Here is a 14,580-nt window from a genome sequence, read left to right on the forward strand (position 1 = left end):
GAGTGGAAGCCCCGAAGGGCTGCCGGAGCTCTTCTTTTCTTCGATGTCGATATGCTATTACTAACCCGATACTGAGCGCAAACAATACCGTCAAATTTTCCGATTGTTAACTAACTTTTCCGAACCGAAACACGGAGCGCAGAGGAACACGTCCGAACCCGATGGCGGAAAGAAAACAATCTAAGATGGAGTCGACGCCCATGCACAATGGAGCCGAAAGGGGAGGAGTCCCTCGGTCTCGTGACTCGAAAAGACATCTTCGAAGAAAAACAACTTGTAACACTCCGAGCCCAACACTATATGGCAGGATAATGCACAGCATGTGTATCTGCAGCTACACATGCCATCGAACATTATATATATATATATATATATATATATATATATATATATATATACACACATTACTTCATCATTATAGTTTATATTTGGAGTAGTCAGATGAGTTTGAAATGACTTATCTCCTATGCACCACAAAACATGTTGTTCTACTCCACGTTTACTTTTTTCCTGCTCTCTTTTCTCTTGTTATTTTATATACGCTATTCTAATATTCTAAAGGGGAACCAATACTCTTGGTGGCAATGCAGGGACGGGAGTTGGGGGAAAGGGGAGATTATGGATGTGCTGAAAAAGATAACTGTAGGTTCTTCTGCAGAAATATATTGGTCACAGTGCACATTAGCTTTAAAAGACAGACTGAAAGGTTGACAGAAGAAAATGGTTTTTGCATCGTCATTGAGCACAGGGTGTAAACAAACGTGGATTCTGCCTAAGCGCAAGCCTGTTGAGAATATGTTAAAGTCAGATAGGTTGGGCTGAGCCCAATGACGTTAAACAAGCTATAAGCGCTCGCTATGCAAAAAAAACTTTTTCTAGGTTATCTCACCCTTATTCTGAGAACTGCAAAAAAAAAAAAAACCCACAAAAGAGGTCTTCTGCTAAACATGAACACGTACACAATTTTTGGAAATACTTACGTATGTTGGCAATACCTTATCTGTCCAGTTTGCTATTTACATCATATTTTAACTTGTGTTTTTTGTAGCTTTTACAGTATATATACACCACTGCTTATAATCGAGAACTTCAGACTTTGGTCTCTTTTTGAGACTGGCGGATTTTCCCAATCAATTAAAACCATATTATTGTGTAAATTGTTCTGTCTTACTTTACTGATAGATTTTTCTCCAACATTCTCTATCAAGCAGCCAAGGGTCTCCCCTGTTATGTCGTCAGATGTGGCTTTTGAATTAGAAGCAGTAGAAGTCCTACAACCACTCCCCTGCTTAGTGGTACTTGGACACACTAAAAGGAAATAGGTTTTTCACACACGAGGACCTAGTGCTTGCCTGGATCATTGTGTTGTTACTTAGAAAAGGTTAACAAGACATGAAGATTTTCTTGTTTCCCATGATGAATTAGAAAGGATTTTTTGTACAGTGAATAATAAAATGCTATTGAACTTTTATTGAAGTGATGGGCAGAAGTACAACAGGCGTGTAATCCTTGTATTTTCTTTCAAATGTTTCTAACTTCCATCTTTGAGCAAAGTCATACAAATGGTTCTTGTAATACAAAAAACACACCAATTAGCTGGCAACATGAAAGAAACAATGTTTATGTATTGTTTTTACATAAAAGCATGGAGCTCATCTTGGCACACTGAACAATAGCAGCATCCTGAGGAGAGGTAAAGTGATAATAAGCATGGTTGGTGGGGGAAAACATAGAATGTACTGGTGGTGAGAAGCTACACATAGGAACCAGGTGGAAAGACGTAATATGGAGGGCACAGGCAGGGAGAAACAACACTGAGGATGAGGGAGAGGGGGAGTTACGTGCGCAAACCAGCAGCATACATTGGCAGGAGAGAAACACACGGATGAGAAAGCAACATGGGGGACAATTACAGAAGGGCACCCTGGAAGAGGCCTGGCCAGGAAAAAGCACATAGGCAACAGAAATCAACAAAGAGTGAGCCCAGGGGACAGAAGTACAAGAGGGAAAGAGTTAGGAAAAAGTATGCACTCTCATAGAGTCCGTCATGCATAAGTAATAACAGTGTGTAAGGAAATGCCTCCTTGGCATGGTTGCCCCCTGACTTTTTGCCTTTGCTGATGCTATGTTTACAATTGAAAGTGTGCTGAGGCCTGCTAACCAGGCCCCAGCACCAGTGTTCTTTCCCTAACCTGTACTTTTGATTCCACAATTGGCAGACCCTGGCATCCAGATAAGTCCCTTGTAACTGGTACTTCTAGTACCAAGGGCCCTGATGCCAAGGAAGGTCTCTAAGGGCTGCAGCATGTCTTATGCCACCCTGGAGACCTCTCACTCAGCACAGACACACTGCTTGCCAGCTTGTGTGTGCTAGTGAGGACAAAACGAGTAAGTCGACATGGCACTCCCCTCAGGGTGCCATGCCAGCCTCTCACTGCCTATGCAGTATAGGTAAGACACCCCTCTAGCAGGCCTTACAGCCCTAAGGCAGGGTGCACTATACCATAGGTGAGGGTACCAGTGCATGAGCCTGGTACCCCTACAGTGTCTAAACAAAACCTTAGACATTGTAAGTGCAGGGTAGCCATAAGAGTATATGGTCTGGGAGTCTGTCAAACACGAACTCCACAGCACCATAATGGCTACACTGAAAACTGGGAAGTTTGGTATCAAACTTCTCAGCACAATAAATGCACACTGATGCCAGTGTACATTTTATTGTAAAATACACCACAGAGGGCACCTTAGAGGTGCCCCCTGAAACTTAACCGACTATCTGTGTAGGCTGACTAGTTTTAGCAGCCTGCCACAAACCGAGACATGTTGCTGGCCCCATGGGGAGAGTGCCTTTGTCACTCTGAGGCCAGTAACAAAGCCTGCACTGGGTGGAGATGCTAACACCTCCCCCAGGCAGGAATTGTCACACCTGGCGGTGAGCCTCAAAGGCTCACCTCCTTTGTGCCAACCCAGCAGGACACTCCAGCTAGTGGAGTTGCCCGCCCCCTCCGGCCAGGCCCCACTTTTGGCGGCAAGGCCGGAGAAAATAATGAGAAAAACAAGGAGGGGTCACTGGCCAGTCAGGACAGCCCCTAAGGTGTCCTGAGCTGAAGTGACTCTAACTTTTAGAAATCCTCCATCTTGCAGATGGAGGATTCCCCCAATAGGGTTAGGATTGTGACCCCCTCCCCTTGGGAGGAGGCACAAAGAGGGTGTACCCACCCTCAGGGCTAGTAGCCATTGGCTACTAACCCCCCAGACCTAAACACGCCCTTAAATTTAGTATTTAAGGGCTACCCTGAACCCTAGAAAATTAGATTCCTGCAACTACAAGAAGAAGGACTGCCTAGCTGAAAACCCCTGCAGAGGAAGACCAGAAGACGACAACTGCCTTGGCTCCAGAAACTCACCGGCCTGTCTCCTGCCTTCCAAAGATCCTGCTCCAGCGACGCCTTCCAAAGGGACCAGCGACCTCGACATCCTCTGAGGACTGCCCCTGCTTCGAAAAGACAAGAAACTCCCGAGGACAGCGGACCTGCTCCAAGAAAAGCTGCAACTTTGTTTCCAGCAGCTTTAAAGAACCCTGCAAGCTCCCCGCAAGAAGCGTGAGACTTGCAACACTGCACCCGGCGACCCCGACTCGGCTGGTGGAGATCCGACACCTCAGGAGGGACCCCAGGACTACTCTGATACTGTGAGTACCAAAACCTGTCCCCCCTGAGCCCCCACAGCGCCGCCTGCAGAGGGAATCCCGAGGCTTCCCCTGACCGCGACTCTTTGAACCTAAAGTCCCGACGCCTGGGAGAGACCCTGCACCCGCAGCCCCCAGGACCTGAAGGACCGGACTTTCACTGGAGAAGTGACCCCCAGGAGTCCCTCTCCCTTGCCCAAGTGGAGGTTTCCCCGAGGAATCCCCCCCTTGCCTGCCTGCAGCGCTGAAGAGATCCCGAGATCTCTCATAGACTAACATTGAAAACCCGACGCTTGTTTCTACACTGCACCCGGCCGCCCCCGCGCTGCTGAGGGTGAAATTTCTGTGTGGACTTGTGTCCCCCCCGGTGCCCTACAAAACCCCCCTGGTCTGCCCTCCGAAGACGCGGGTACTTACCTGCAAGCAGACCGGAACCGGGGCACCCCCTTCTCTCCATTCTAGCCTATGCGTTTTGGGCACCACTTTGAACTCTGCACCTGACCGGCCCTGAGCTGCTGGTGTGGTGACTTTGGGGTTGCTCTGAACCCCCAACGGTGGGCTACCTTGGACCAAGAACTAAGCCCTGTAAGTGTCTTACTTACCTGGTTAACCTAACAAATACTTACCTCCCCTAGGAACTGTGAAAATTGCACTGTGTCCACTTTTAAAACAGCTATTTGTGAATAACTTGAAAAGTATACATGCAATTTTGATGATTTGAAGTTCCTAAAGTACTTACCTGCAATACCTTTCGAATGAGATATTACATGTAGAATTTGAACCTGTGGTTCTTAAAATAAACTAAGAAAAGATATTTTTCTATATAAAAACCTATTGGCTGGATTTGTCTCTGAGTGTGTGTACCTCATTTATTGTCTGTGTGTATGTACAACAAATGCTTAACACTACTCCTTGGATAAGCCTACTGCTCGACCACGCTACCACAAAATAGAGCATTAGTATTATCTATTTTTACCACTATTTTACCTCTAAGGGGAACCCTTGGACTCTGTGCATGCTATTCCTTACTTTGAAATAGCACATACAGAGCCAACTTCCTACACAGTGCTTGTAATCAGTGGAATGAAACAAGCAGGGTGTCCATGTTCTAGGAGAGGAACAAACTCAAGAAAAGGATAGAAGGGTCACATAAGCTAACAAATGAAAAGCCAGCAAATAAGAGTGACAGGAAAGTAAACCAACGTGAGTGCTCTAAGTTCACTGTAAGCTGACAACAGGTCTTTTGCCAACACAGAGTTTATGCTGTTTAGTAAGCGAGACATAAATAAGTAGTAGGCGAGAGACAGGCGAACGAGTCAACACCCCAACACAGTGGAGCTGCAGTGTAAAGAGAAGTATGGAGATCCTAAAATAGCATGATCTGTAAAAACAAATGCCACCTGCAGTTAAGGGAAACAGCAGCCTGGAGAAACAAGCATTGGCAAAGTCAATAGGTCAGGCTTACTTGCCGTTTCAAGGTTTCCCGTTTGTGGGCCCTTTGTGAATGTCTTGGTCAGATGGGCTATCCAGGCTTTATCCAGCATGACTGAGTTTATTACTCTTGCATCTCTGTAGATACTGTTAACGGTTTCCTATAAAGCTCTGGGGTTGGTTTGTTTGGTGTTGAAAAGGAGTTTTGTCTGGAACTCATCGGAGATTGCTTTCCCTGTCTTCCAAAAGTTGCTTTTTGTATCTCTTCTCAATTTGTTTATGTTCTCCAATATGTGGGCAGGGGCATTGTTTTTTTTTGTTTTTTTTTTTACATTTCTAACTGCCCGTCCTAGCTCATTTTTCAAGGTTCTGCACTTTTTCGTCAAGCCAACTGGGTGCTTGACTGCTTGCCTTTGGGTAAGGTTTACAACGGGACCACATGTTAGCAGCCTTATTAATAAGGACGTCCACCCTTCCGTTATGGTGCAATTGGGTGCACCGCTAGCCTCCCGTATATTTTTCGCCTTGCTAGCTAACTTCGGTAGTGAGTGGTTTGCCCCTCTCAAGTGCTTCAAATTGGTTATTTATAGGTTTCCTATTTCGACTGGTGAAGTTGTGTGTCTCAGAGGGTTCAAACGTAGCTCCAGGTGCTGGTACGAGTAATCTCTTCGCATTGTGTATTTGACTATGTATTTCCTCAGGTGTTTTAGTAGTGGCAGAGAGAAGACTGTGTATTCTATTATTGTTCTTGAGTTTCACACTATGATATGTAAACCTGGGAAGGTTATCGCCCCGAGTTCTGCCGTTTATTACTCTAAAGCCCAGGTGTTCCAGGGCAGTGACTAGTTTTTGCTCACAGTGGTCAGGACGTTTTCGTGGGTGATAAGCCTGTGGCTGGACCACCCAAACTTAGCTGCCAAGTGCTCATCTTCGTCCGGGGTGTGTAATAGGTTAGTGTTAAAATCACCTGTCCCGAGTATTTCACAGGCAGGATTCATAAACCTTATTTCCATTATGTTGGGAATTCATTTTTTGAATAGTGCAGTAGCCTTTTTTTGTGTACACTGGGGTGCGAAGAAACATTGAATAATATTTTCGTTCTTTTAAAGGGATTGTCGGTGTGCTAAACTTGATTACTTGTAGATCGGGACCGAGATGGGTAATTGCTCAAAACTTACGCTTAGTGCTGTCAACACATCTACTGCAAGAACCCTTTTGATTTCCCAAATCGATGATATCCTGGCCTCAAAGTGTTGGAAGATGGAACCTGCCATGTGCACGGGATTGGTCAGACAGGTCTCTTTAAGTGGGATTATCTTATATTTTCCCTCAGTTCGCTGGGGGAACACCGTCGCAGAGTTCATACTTTGCTCCTGCAGTATTCCAGAAAGAAAATAGTTAATGAAGTTTCCTGGGGTTTACTTGTCTCTTGCATTAGGTGTCAATCTTTTCTTGGAGAATTTAGGGCTGGCACTAGCCAGTGCCATTGGCCTTGGTTCCTGTCCATTGGTTATTTGTTTTTTCATTGAGGGCTTGTTCCAGTTATAGGACACACTGCACAGACGTGGGTCCCAATTGGGTGCTTGGTCTTCAAACCAGAATTAGTAGCGGAGAAGGGTAAAAAGGTTTTATGGGTTTTGAGAGTGCTATGCACCATTTTTCAAACTGTTGGTTTGCACTGTTATCTAGGAGTGCTATATCCTCTGTTCTCCATGTGTTGAGGGTTTGCTCTGGTTGTCTGTGATCCTCATTGAGTAGATATTTAACTAATAACAAGTCTGATGATTTTATATGTTTCAATGTGAGTGTTTCTGCAAACAGCTTCATTATATTCACTCTGTTCAGGATGTCCTACTGTTCTTGCGAGATGTACTGAAGTGTTATAACGACTTGCTGATTAACACTCCCCATTTCCCCAGGGAAGGGGGGAGGAGGGGGTTAAGGATGAAGAGTGTTGAGACATTTCCAAGCCTTTATTTCATAGGTGCATTACATTGTTTGCTTCCTCTATTCTTTGTATGTTGACTTTTACTACAATCTTGTCATTCAGAGGGCATTCTTTGGTTTATGACCCCACTGGGAAGCATCACCAGAGGTACCCTCAGGTATCTTGCAGGCTAATATGATGGTACGACGTGCAGGTATTTCACCTTGGATGCATTTGTTACTATTGGCAGAACCTTTATTTTTTGTTGAAGGGGCATGCTCAGCTGACAGGTTAGGCTTGTGCCATAATTTCCTATTTGTAGCAAAGGGCACAATCCTGCCTGGTTCAGGGGCTTACATGTGTTGTCGGGAGTACTTACTCATCTTCCCATCTTCCAGACTCTGATCAGAGTGGAGTTGCTTCCAAACAGTTTCACATGCCTTCTCCACGGTGTTGGACCTTACGATTGTTGCCTGCAATGCATCTACTGAATCCGAGTGTATCTGCTTCACCTCAAGTTCTTCGAATTCCTCAAATTCATTATCCATAGACCGAATTGTTGAGGTGTTTGCTGTTACTAGGTCCTGATGTTTCTGCTTGGCTTCAACAATTGGATATAATTTATTATTACATGCATCATCTTTCACTATGCAGCCAGAGTTTCTTCTTGCCTTCCTAGCCCATTTCTTCTGTCTTGTGGTTTGTACTAGAGTCATAGATTCACTCTGTTGAGTGACTTTTTAATGAAGCTCAAGGAGTTGGGGGGGCGGGGGTGGGGGCTGTCCAGTTGGCACCGGGTTCACAGGTATTTTGCATGAAGAACTACGTGCCTTGCTTGCTCTGACATCAGTTGTTTTTCTGTTGTTTGAGCATGGGGGCACTTATTTCGCTCCGGGGTGGGCCTGTTAGGCATTGTTTCAGCTTGCAATGTTTCCTCTCATTTGAGATGCTAGTTAGTAAGCCTGGGATAGTACTTAGCTCGTGAATAATTGAGCCACACCCACAGTCCTCTTGTAGAACTGGAGGGTTCCTTTCTTGTACCCTGGTTATCAGATCTGTCAGTTTTTCCAGTTCGGTGTTGATGCCAGAGAATTGGGAAGCTATAATGTTCATGAGGTCAATCTGAAAATCCAGTTTGTCTGATTGCATGTTAAGTGCCAAGATTGAGGTTTGTAGGATGTTTAGTACTGAGGAGTGTAGGATCGAAATGTTCTCCATCTTTAAGATGTTGTGATTCGCACTGCTTGGGGTCCCCACACATGCTTCTTTCTTATCACAGCTTGTCTTTCTTTACGAGTCATGGGGAGTGTTTCGATCTGTTCCATCTGACTGGATCTGTGTTTAGGTTGCTAAATGTTGTCCTGATGACTTGCGATCATTTCTAGGATTTGCTTGGGCTGATAAATCCAAGTGACTAAAAATGTCTATTAGTGAGTGCGTGCAGTCTTCATGATTGTCTGCCACGTTGACGGTCTTAACCTCCACTGCTTGTATGAGATCTGTATTATTTGTTATTGAGTTTGAGTGTAGCCAGGAATTATCAACCTCTTCAATAGGGTTACTAGTGCTGTTGCAGATGAGTTTTTCCTGCCTAGGTGACCGAATTTGAGTCCGGCCTTTGGCCAGATCTTGGCGTTGAGTGTTGACCATTTAGAACATGAACCTGTGCCTGTCGTAACAATGTTACCTCCTGGCATTTCGCACATTACTGAGGATGTTGTTTTTGCAACCTCTTTTGAGTTTAGGTTGGACCGTTGATCAGGGCATGTTGTTACTGGGCCAACTTTTGAGGTGTAAGTGGATTCAGCAGTCCCTCAATGTCTTCTGTAGTTGAATAGTTGACTGCAGCTGGATCCTTTAAAAAAGTGAACTTACCGGGACAGTTTGTCTTCCCAAAGAATGTCTGAATTGGCGATATCAGTGGGCTGACTGGGCCTGTGCTTTCATTTGTCATGTAGACGGTGTGACCCCTTTTCTTGAGGTTTTTTTGGGTCAGACTCTTTTGCAAGACTTGTTGTCTGACCTTGCCTGATCTCATGTTACCTGTCACCTTGGGATGTTTGGTATGTTGGACTTTGGTGGGAGTGAGCACAGTGTCGAACTTGCAAACCGCACCCCAACCTACTGGGCCATTTTCACAAGAATGACTCAGCTACATAGCTGCACTACTCACTTCTTATTTGCAAACCATGGGCTGGTACCGTTGATAGTCGCTAATTACTAGCCATTTTAAATTTACAGCAGGCTTTATAAAAAGGCCAGTGTTCGCCTTTGAGCTGCAGGAATTTACTACTGGATGTAGCTAACTCCTCAACAGTGTCTGAACAGTTATTGATACTGGGATGCTAGGCTTGTCCTGTAACCTTGTAGTGGGAGCTTTGATACTTCCTTCTTTGATCAGTTAGTTGGTCTGTCAGATTAGTTGGTAATGTGCTGCCTCACCCCTCTTGTTTGATTTTCGTTCAGCCATTTACATGGCCTCTGCTTTGAGCTTTATCGCGTAAGGAGTAGGGTGGGGGGGGGGGGGGGGGCACAAACACGCACTTACAGCAAGCTCCTCAGCACTTCTAGACAGGTTGTTGATACTAGAAAGGTAGAGGGTGTATTAGGGTGAGTAGCCATCAACAATCAATAGGCTTTGTGTAATCTCCCCCTGTTGGCAGTGGGCTTTGACACTTCAACCTTCAATTAGCTAGGTGCCGCCTCACCCATCCTAAGGGGAGAGGGACTTCGTCTTGCAGAGTTCTTCAGTTCGGGAGGCCCTCAGTCTGACATAGTGGGGAGGTCACGGTGGTCCAGTGGTATGGCGCAGAAGGTAGGAGGACAGGAGAGCAGAGGATGAAGAATGTCAGGCTGTCATCTAAGCACCCTACTGCAGCCACAAGTGCAGCTCTTGTCAGGTTGAGTGAGCACAAATAGTTCTCTAACACACCTCGTAACGCATCCCTAAGCACCCCAATGCTACTGCATGTGGCAGCTATGAGCTGGGGAGCACAACAGTACTACAGGGGCTCCATCGGGCCAGTAGATTAAAAGGTGGCCTGCAATTGTTATTGGGGGTCACCACAGGGGTCACTGGGCCGGTGCAGGGGCTCAGTGCTGGTATGATGCCACCTGCACCTACTGCAGCTCAGTTGACTCACCATTTCTGGCAATAATGCTGCACAAACAAGCCTTAGTCCTGGAGCGCTATAGCACCTGGGGGACCAAGAGGGCAGAGGACGGGTTAGGGGCTGTACAGGCCGGCGAGCGAGATGTTCATTCCTTCTCTCGTCTGACGATCGCGCCTCATTGCCATGCCCCCTTGCACCCAGCATCATACGGTATTCTACTCACACAGGTGGAAGTTTGGAGAGTGCTGTGTTGTGGGGAATGTGCACAAGGAGGGCAGTCGGCAATGAGTATGAGTGAAGAATCAAGAACAGCATAGTCAGCAGTACCCATATATTGGTTAAGGTAGCATTTAAGTAAGTAGAAGCCTACAAATCTGTCTCTGGACAAGCATCTCAACTGCCCAAAACCCGTTGTTAAAGTTGCTGAATAAGGACAGCTTCCTACCTGGGATTCCCATAAGCAAGGCAGCGTAACTGGAGGTTATCTCCCTCTCTGGGGAACTGTGGCTGAGACTCAATCTTGGCAACAGGTTTATCTGTAGGATAAGTAGAACAGATACACTGAGGTTAGTTAAAAAAACAAATCCAATAGCTCCTTTTTAGAAATACAAGGACTGTTTAGAACAACAATACGGGCAAATACCTTCAGCACTAAATTACATCCCTCTTGTTAGCTCCTTCATTCCTTCAGTGCATCCACAAAAACCCAGCTGTCGATTCCAAGAAAAAATTAAAAATGTACACTTTTCTGTAATACAAGGCCTTAATCACTGGAAGAATTCATTTTATGCAGTGCTAAATCTACTACCAAGAAACGTTTGAAAAAATTGTAAAGGAACACAACAGAATAGTTACCTACCACTATACAGAAAAGAAGTTGTCTTATACAATTGGGCATGAATCAGCTTCTGGGACTATGTTATTTACTTGACTCTACGCTTTTACAAATACAAGACATGGGAATGTGTTTAAACTGTTTAGACCTTTTTGTACATGGCTGTGCCAAATGGATGTGGATAAGGATGTAAACTGTAGGCCCAGTCTAGCCATGTACCCTATACCAAGCAGTGATGCAAGGCCAAATCTATTGTTCTTTTACAAAATTAAGGTTTTATTCAAGTTTTTCAAAGAGCACTTATGGTGGAGCAAATGTATTGCATTACTTATAAATGGAAAATGTTACTTACCCAGTAAGCATCTGTTCATGGAATGTAGTACTGTAGATTCACATGCTCTGCACACTCCTGCTATCTAGTGTTGGGTCCGGAGTGTTAAAAGTTGTTTTTCTTTGAAAAAGCATTCTTGAGTCACAGGATCGAGTGACTCCTCCTTCTCTGTGATACTGCAAATGGGCATCAACTCCTTTGTTAGATTAAGGGGGTTATTCCAACTTTGGAGGAAGTGGTAATCCGTCCCAAAAGTGACGGTAAAGTGACGGATATACCACCAGCCGTATTACGAGTCCATTATATCCTATGTAACTCGTAATACGGCTGGTGGTAAATCCGTCACATTTGGGACGGATTACCACCTCCTCCAAAGTTGGAATAACCCCCTAAGTCAGGCGTAGAAGGTGGCGGATGCCAGAGAGTGCCTTCACATCTGCAAAGCGTACGTCAATAGTGAAAACCGAGCGAAGTCATAAAATTTAAACAATATGGTGTTGGGTGCCAGGCTAGCCCTAACACCTGCCACCACAGGTGTCGGAGGGCCAATCAAAAGACTGCGTTGTACAAAATGACCATGTGTCCAGAGCAGCCAGATGGTGATAAATGGTCAAAGTTACAATAGGATGTTCGAATTTAACAATAAGTCCATACAGCAAAACAGCCAACACGTGTTTCGTCTTCAAGACTTTGTCAAGGCTTCAGATGTATATAAAACATTATATGTAAACACTCTGCCAAAACCCCGACGCGCACGGCACGGGTTTATTCGCTCCACAAATACTTGAGGCTTATCATGGCTATCATTTACCTATACTATTTGATTTCTCCCAAGGACTCATGACTACCAGCAGCTTGATCTATGTACCTTTCGTGTTTACATATAATGTAACAGTTTTAGGGTGAGCAGGAAGGGCCATGGTACTCCCAGGTTGTGCGGATGTTACCTAGTGGCTTTTGATATCTGACTGGTTGCCGAGTCAGAATCCTGGATGTAGAAGGCCTCCACTCGTTCCAGCTCCTCCTGGGCGTGTTCCTCTCCAGAGGTGTCTGGGGTTTCATCTGGAGAATTGTTTGTCATCTCCAACCGACGAGCTCTTTGGCCCGAAGGGTGTTCTTTGACCAGAAGGATTTTCAGGTGTTGCAGGTATTTTCTTGGTGAAGGTTACAGGTTACAAACCAGATGTTGATCAGAGTAGGGGGAATTTTGAGTGGCAACGAGGACAGAAGTGAAACTGTGTTTGTTCCATTGGCTCAGTATACTCTTCAGTGCTGCAAGGTGAGGAAGGCCCAAAACAGGCGAGGTCGCCCCAGAGGGTGCACAGTCGTTACCCGGACCGACGAGTTGAGAAGAACGCAAAGATGGGAATACGTGATTGAGAAACAATATTGTTGATAAATAGAACACGGAAAAAAGATTTTGAACCAGAGCGAGAAGAGAGAGGGAGCAAAGACACACACGTCCAAAAAGCAGAGAGAAAACAATCTAACAAAGACGTTGATGCTCTTACGCAATATCACAAGAAGGAGTCACTCGATCCTGTGACTTGAAAATGCTTCTTTTGAAGAAAAACAACTTGCAACACTCTGGACCATACACTAGATGACAGGAGCGTGCAGAGCATGTTTATCTCCAGCCACGTCAGCGAACATTATATCATGTTACAATCATAAAAGTACAAGCAAAAATATTAAAAAAATTATAAAAGCATTAAATTGCAACATTTCATGCCCGGTTTAAAAAAAAAAAAACAACTGCAAAACATGCAGGTCTACATTGTTTAAACCTATATTGTTTCAGCAAAGGAAATAAATACCATATAGAATAAAAACAATAAAATATGCAAAAGAAAACAAATTGCAACTGCCACAGGGGCAAATGCCTATTTCAATGCCATCATATTGACACAAAAAAAAAACATAGCTGACAGCGTATTGCCCCAGTTGGTAAACAAGTAAAAGGGCTCTTTTTCAAGACTCTGCCACTTTCAATAAATATGATTCAAAACCTTGGTTTGTCTTCAGCAGATTATGGCACCTAACAGATGTTTTTTCCAATTCTGTGTTCTCACTAACCATATGCCTGTAATCTAGAAACAATTGCTTAGCGTGCAGTTTATCTTTCCTTAAAATATCAGCAGACTCAAAAAAGAGGTTATATATCCCTAAGGCTGCTATGATGGTTTTAACATGAGATCAACTGGTATACTCAGCCCCTTATCACAACTTAAAACAATCACTGATAAAGACAATAAAACTACTGAGAGCCAGAGAACTAAGGGAGCCATTTTAATGGGTTAATCTATATGTGGGCGACCCAGTCCCCCATGTCATATAAAGCTTGGTCAAGAAGGAAGGAGGCGAAGACAGTGAATCTTCATCTTCTTGCTCTCTTTATCTAGGGGAGGTAGTGTGGGTGAGGGGAAATCTGCTCTTTTCCTATCTGTTGCCGTGATTAAAGAGTCTGCTAGAATCGTTCCCTTTATGTAAGGGGGATATTTAGAGGAGAACTTATATTTCTTCTCAGATCTTGGAGTTACCACTCTACACGTCGCTAGCTCCTTAAATACTTCTCTGCCCTGGTCCAATAAACTAGGAAGCATGGGCAGATATTGATTCTTTGTTTGTGTAGGTAGTAGTGTTTCTAGGAGGAAGCAAGATTGTGGTTTGTCTTCCTCTAATTGGACACTGAGTTTGTCCACCACATTTATTACTACTAGATTGTACATTCCTATGCCATCTGGTGGGGATGGTTTTTATGGATAGGATTCAACCTCCTCTTCAGGGGAATCCTCTTCCAGGTCTTTCTATTGATTCGCCCTGTACTCTCCTTCTTTTGAAGGCTGAAAAGAACCTTTGTCTTCCTCTTCCTCATAATATATGTGCTCCTACTCTTCTTGAGGCACAGGTGTGTGAGGGGGCACATTTCCTACACCTAATGCTTGGGGAGATCTTTTGACGTCTAAGTTTTCTGAGGTATTTTGAAAGCTTTAAGACTTTTGTCAAACTCCTTTTTTTGGATGAGTGCAGCCATTTCAGCCTCAGGCCTCTCACTTTTATGCTACATTTTGGATGCCCGGTCTTTGGGCATGTTTTGATGTAATTTCTTTTTGATGTCGATGTCAAAGCCTATTTCGCACATCTCTCTGGCTGTGCGCTTCAATGGTTCGTATGTGCGTCAACAGCCTTGAATGGGAATGCTACATCTTTTGCCTTCCCTTCTTTCGCTGACTCATGCTTTAAGCCCTTAACTCC

General features: G+C 44.5%; 1 protein-coding gene across 3 annotated transcripts in view; it reads right to left on the minus strand.

Moving 5' to 3' along the window:
• Positions 1 to 14,580, minus strand: part of CADM3 (cell adhesion molecule 3) — a 603,256-nt gene that overhangs the window by 386,266 nt on the left and 202,410 nt on the right. For all 3 annotated transcript variants that reach the window (XM_069217689.1, XM_069217688.1, XM_069217687.1), the window contains exon 6: positions 10,605 to 10,695. In XM_069217689.1, the coding sequence (XP_069073790.1) occupies positions 10,605 to 10,695 (91 nt within the window). The remainder of the gene's footprint in view (positions 1 to 10,604; positions 10,696 to 14,580) is intronic.

This window comes from Pleurodeles waltl, chromosome 12 (genome assembly GCF_031143425.1).
Source record: "Pleurodeles waltl isolate 20211129_DDA chromosome 12, aPleWal1.hap1.20221129, whole genome shotgun sequence".
Classification (NCBI taxonomy): domain Eukaryota; kingdom Metazoa; phylum Chordata; class Amphibia; order Caudata; family Salamandridae; genus Pleurodeles; species Pleurodeles waltl.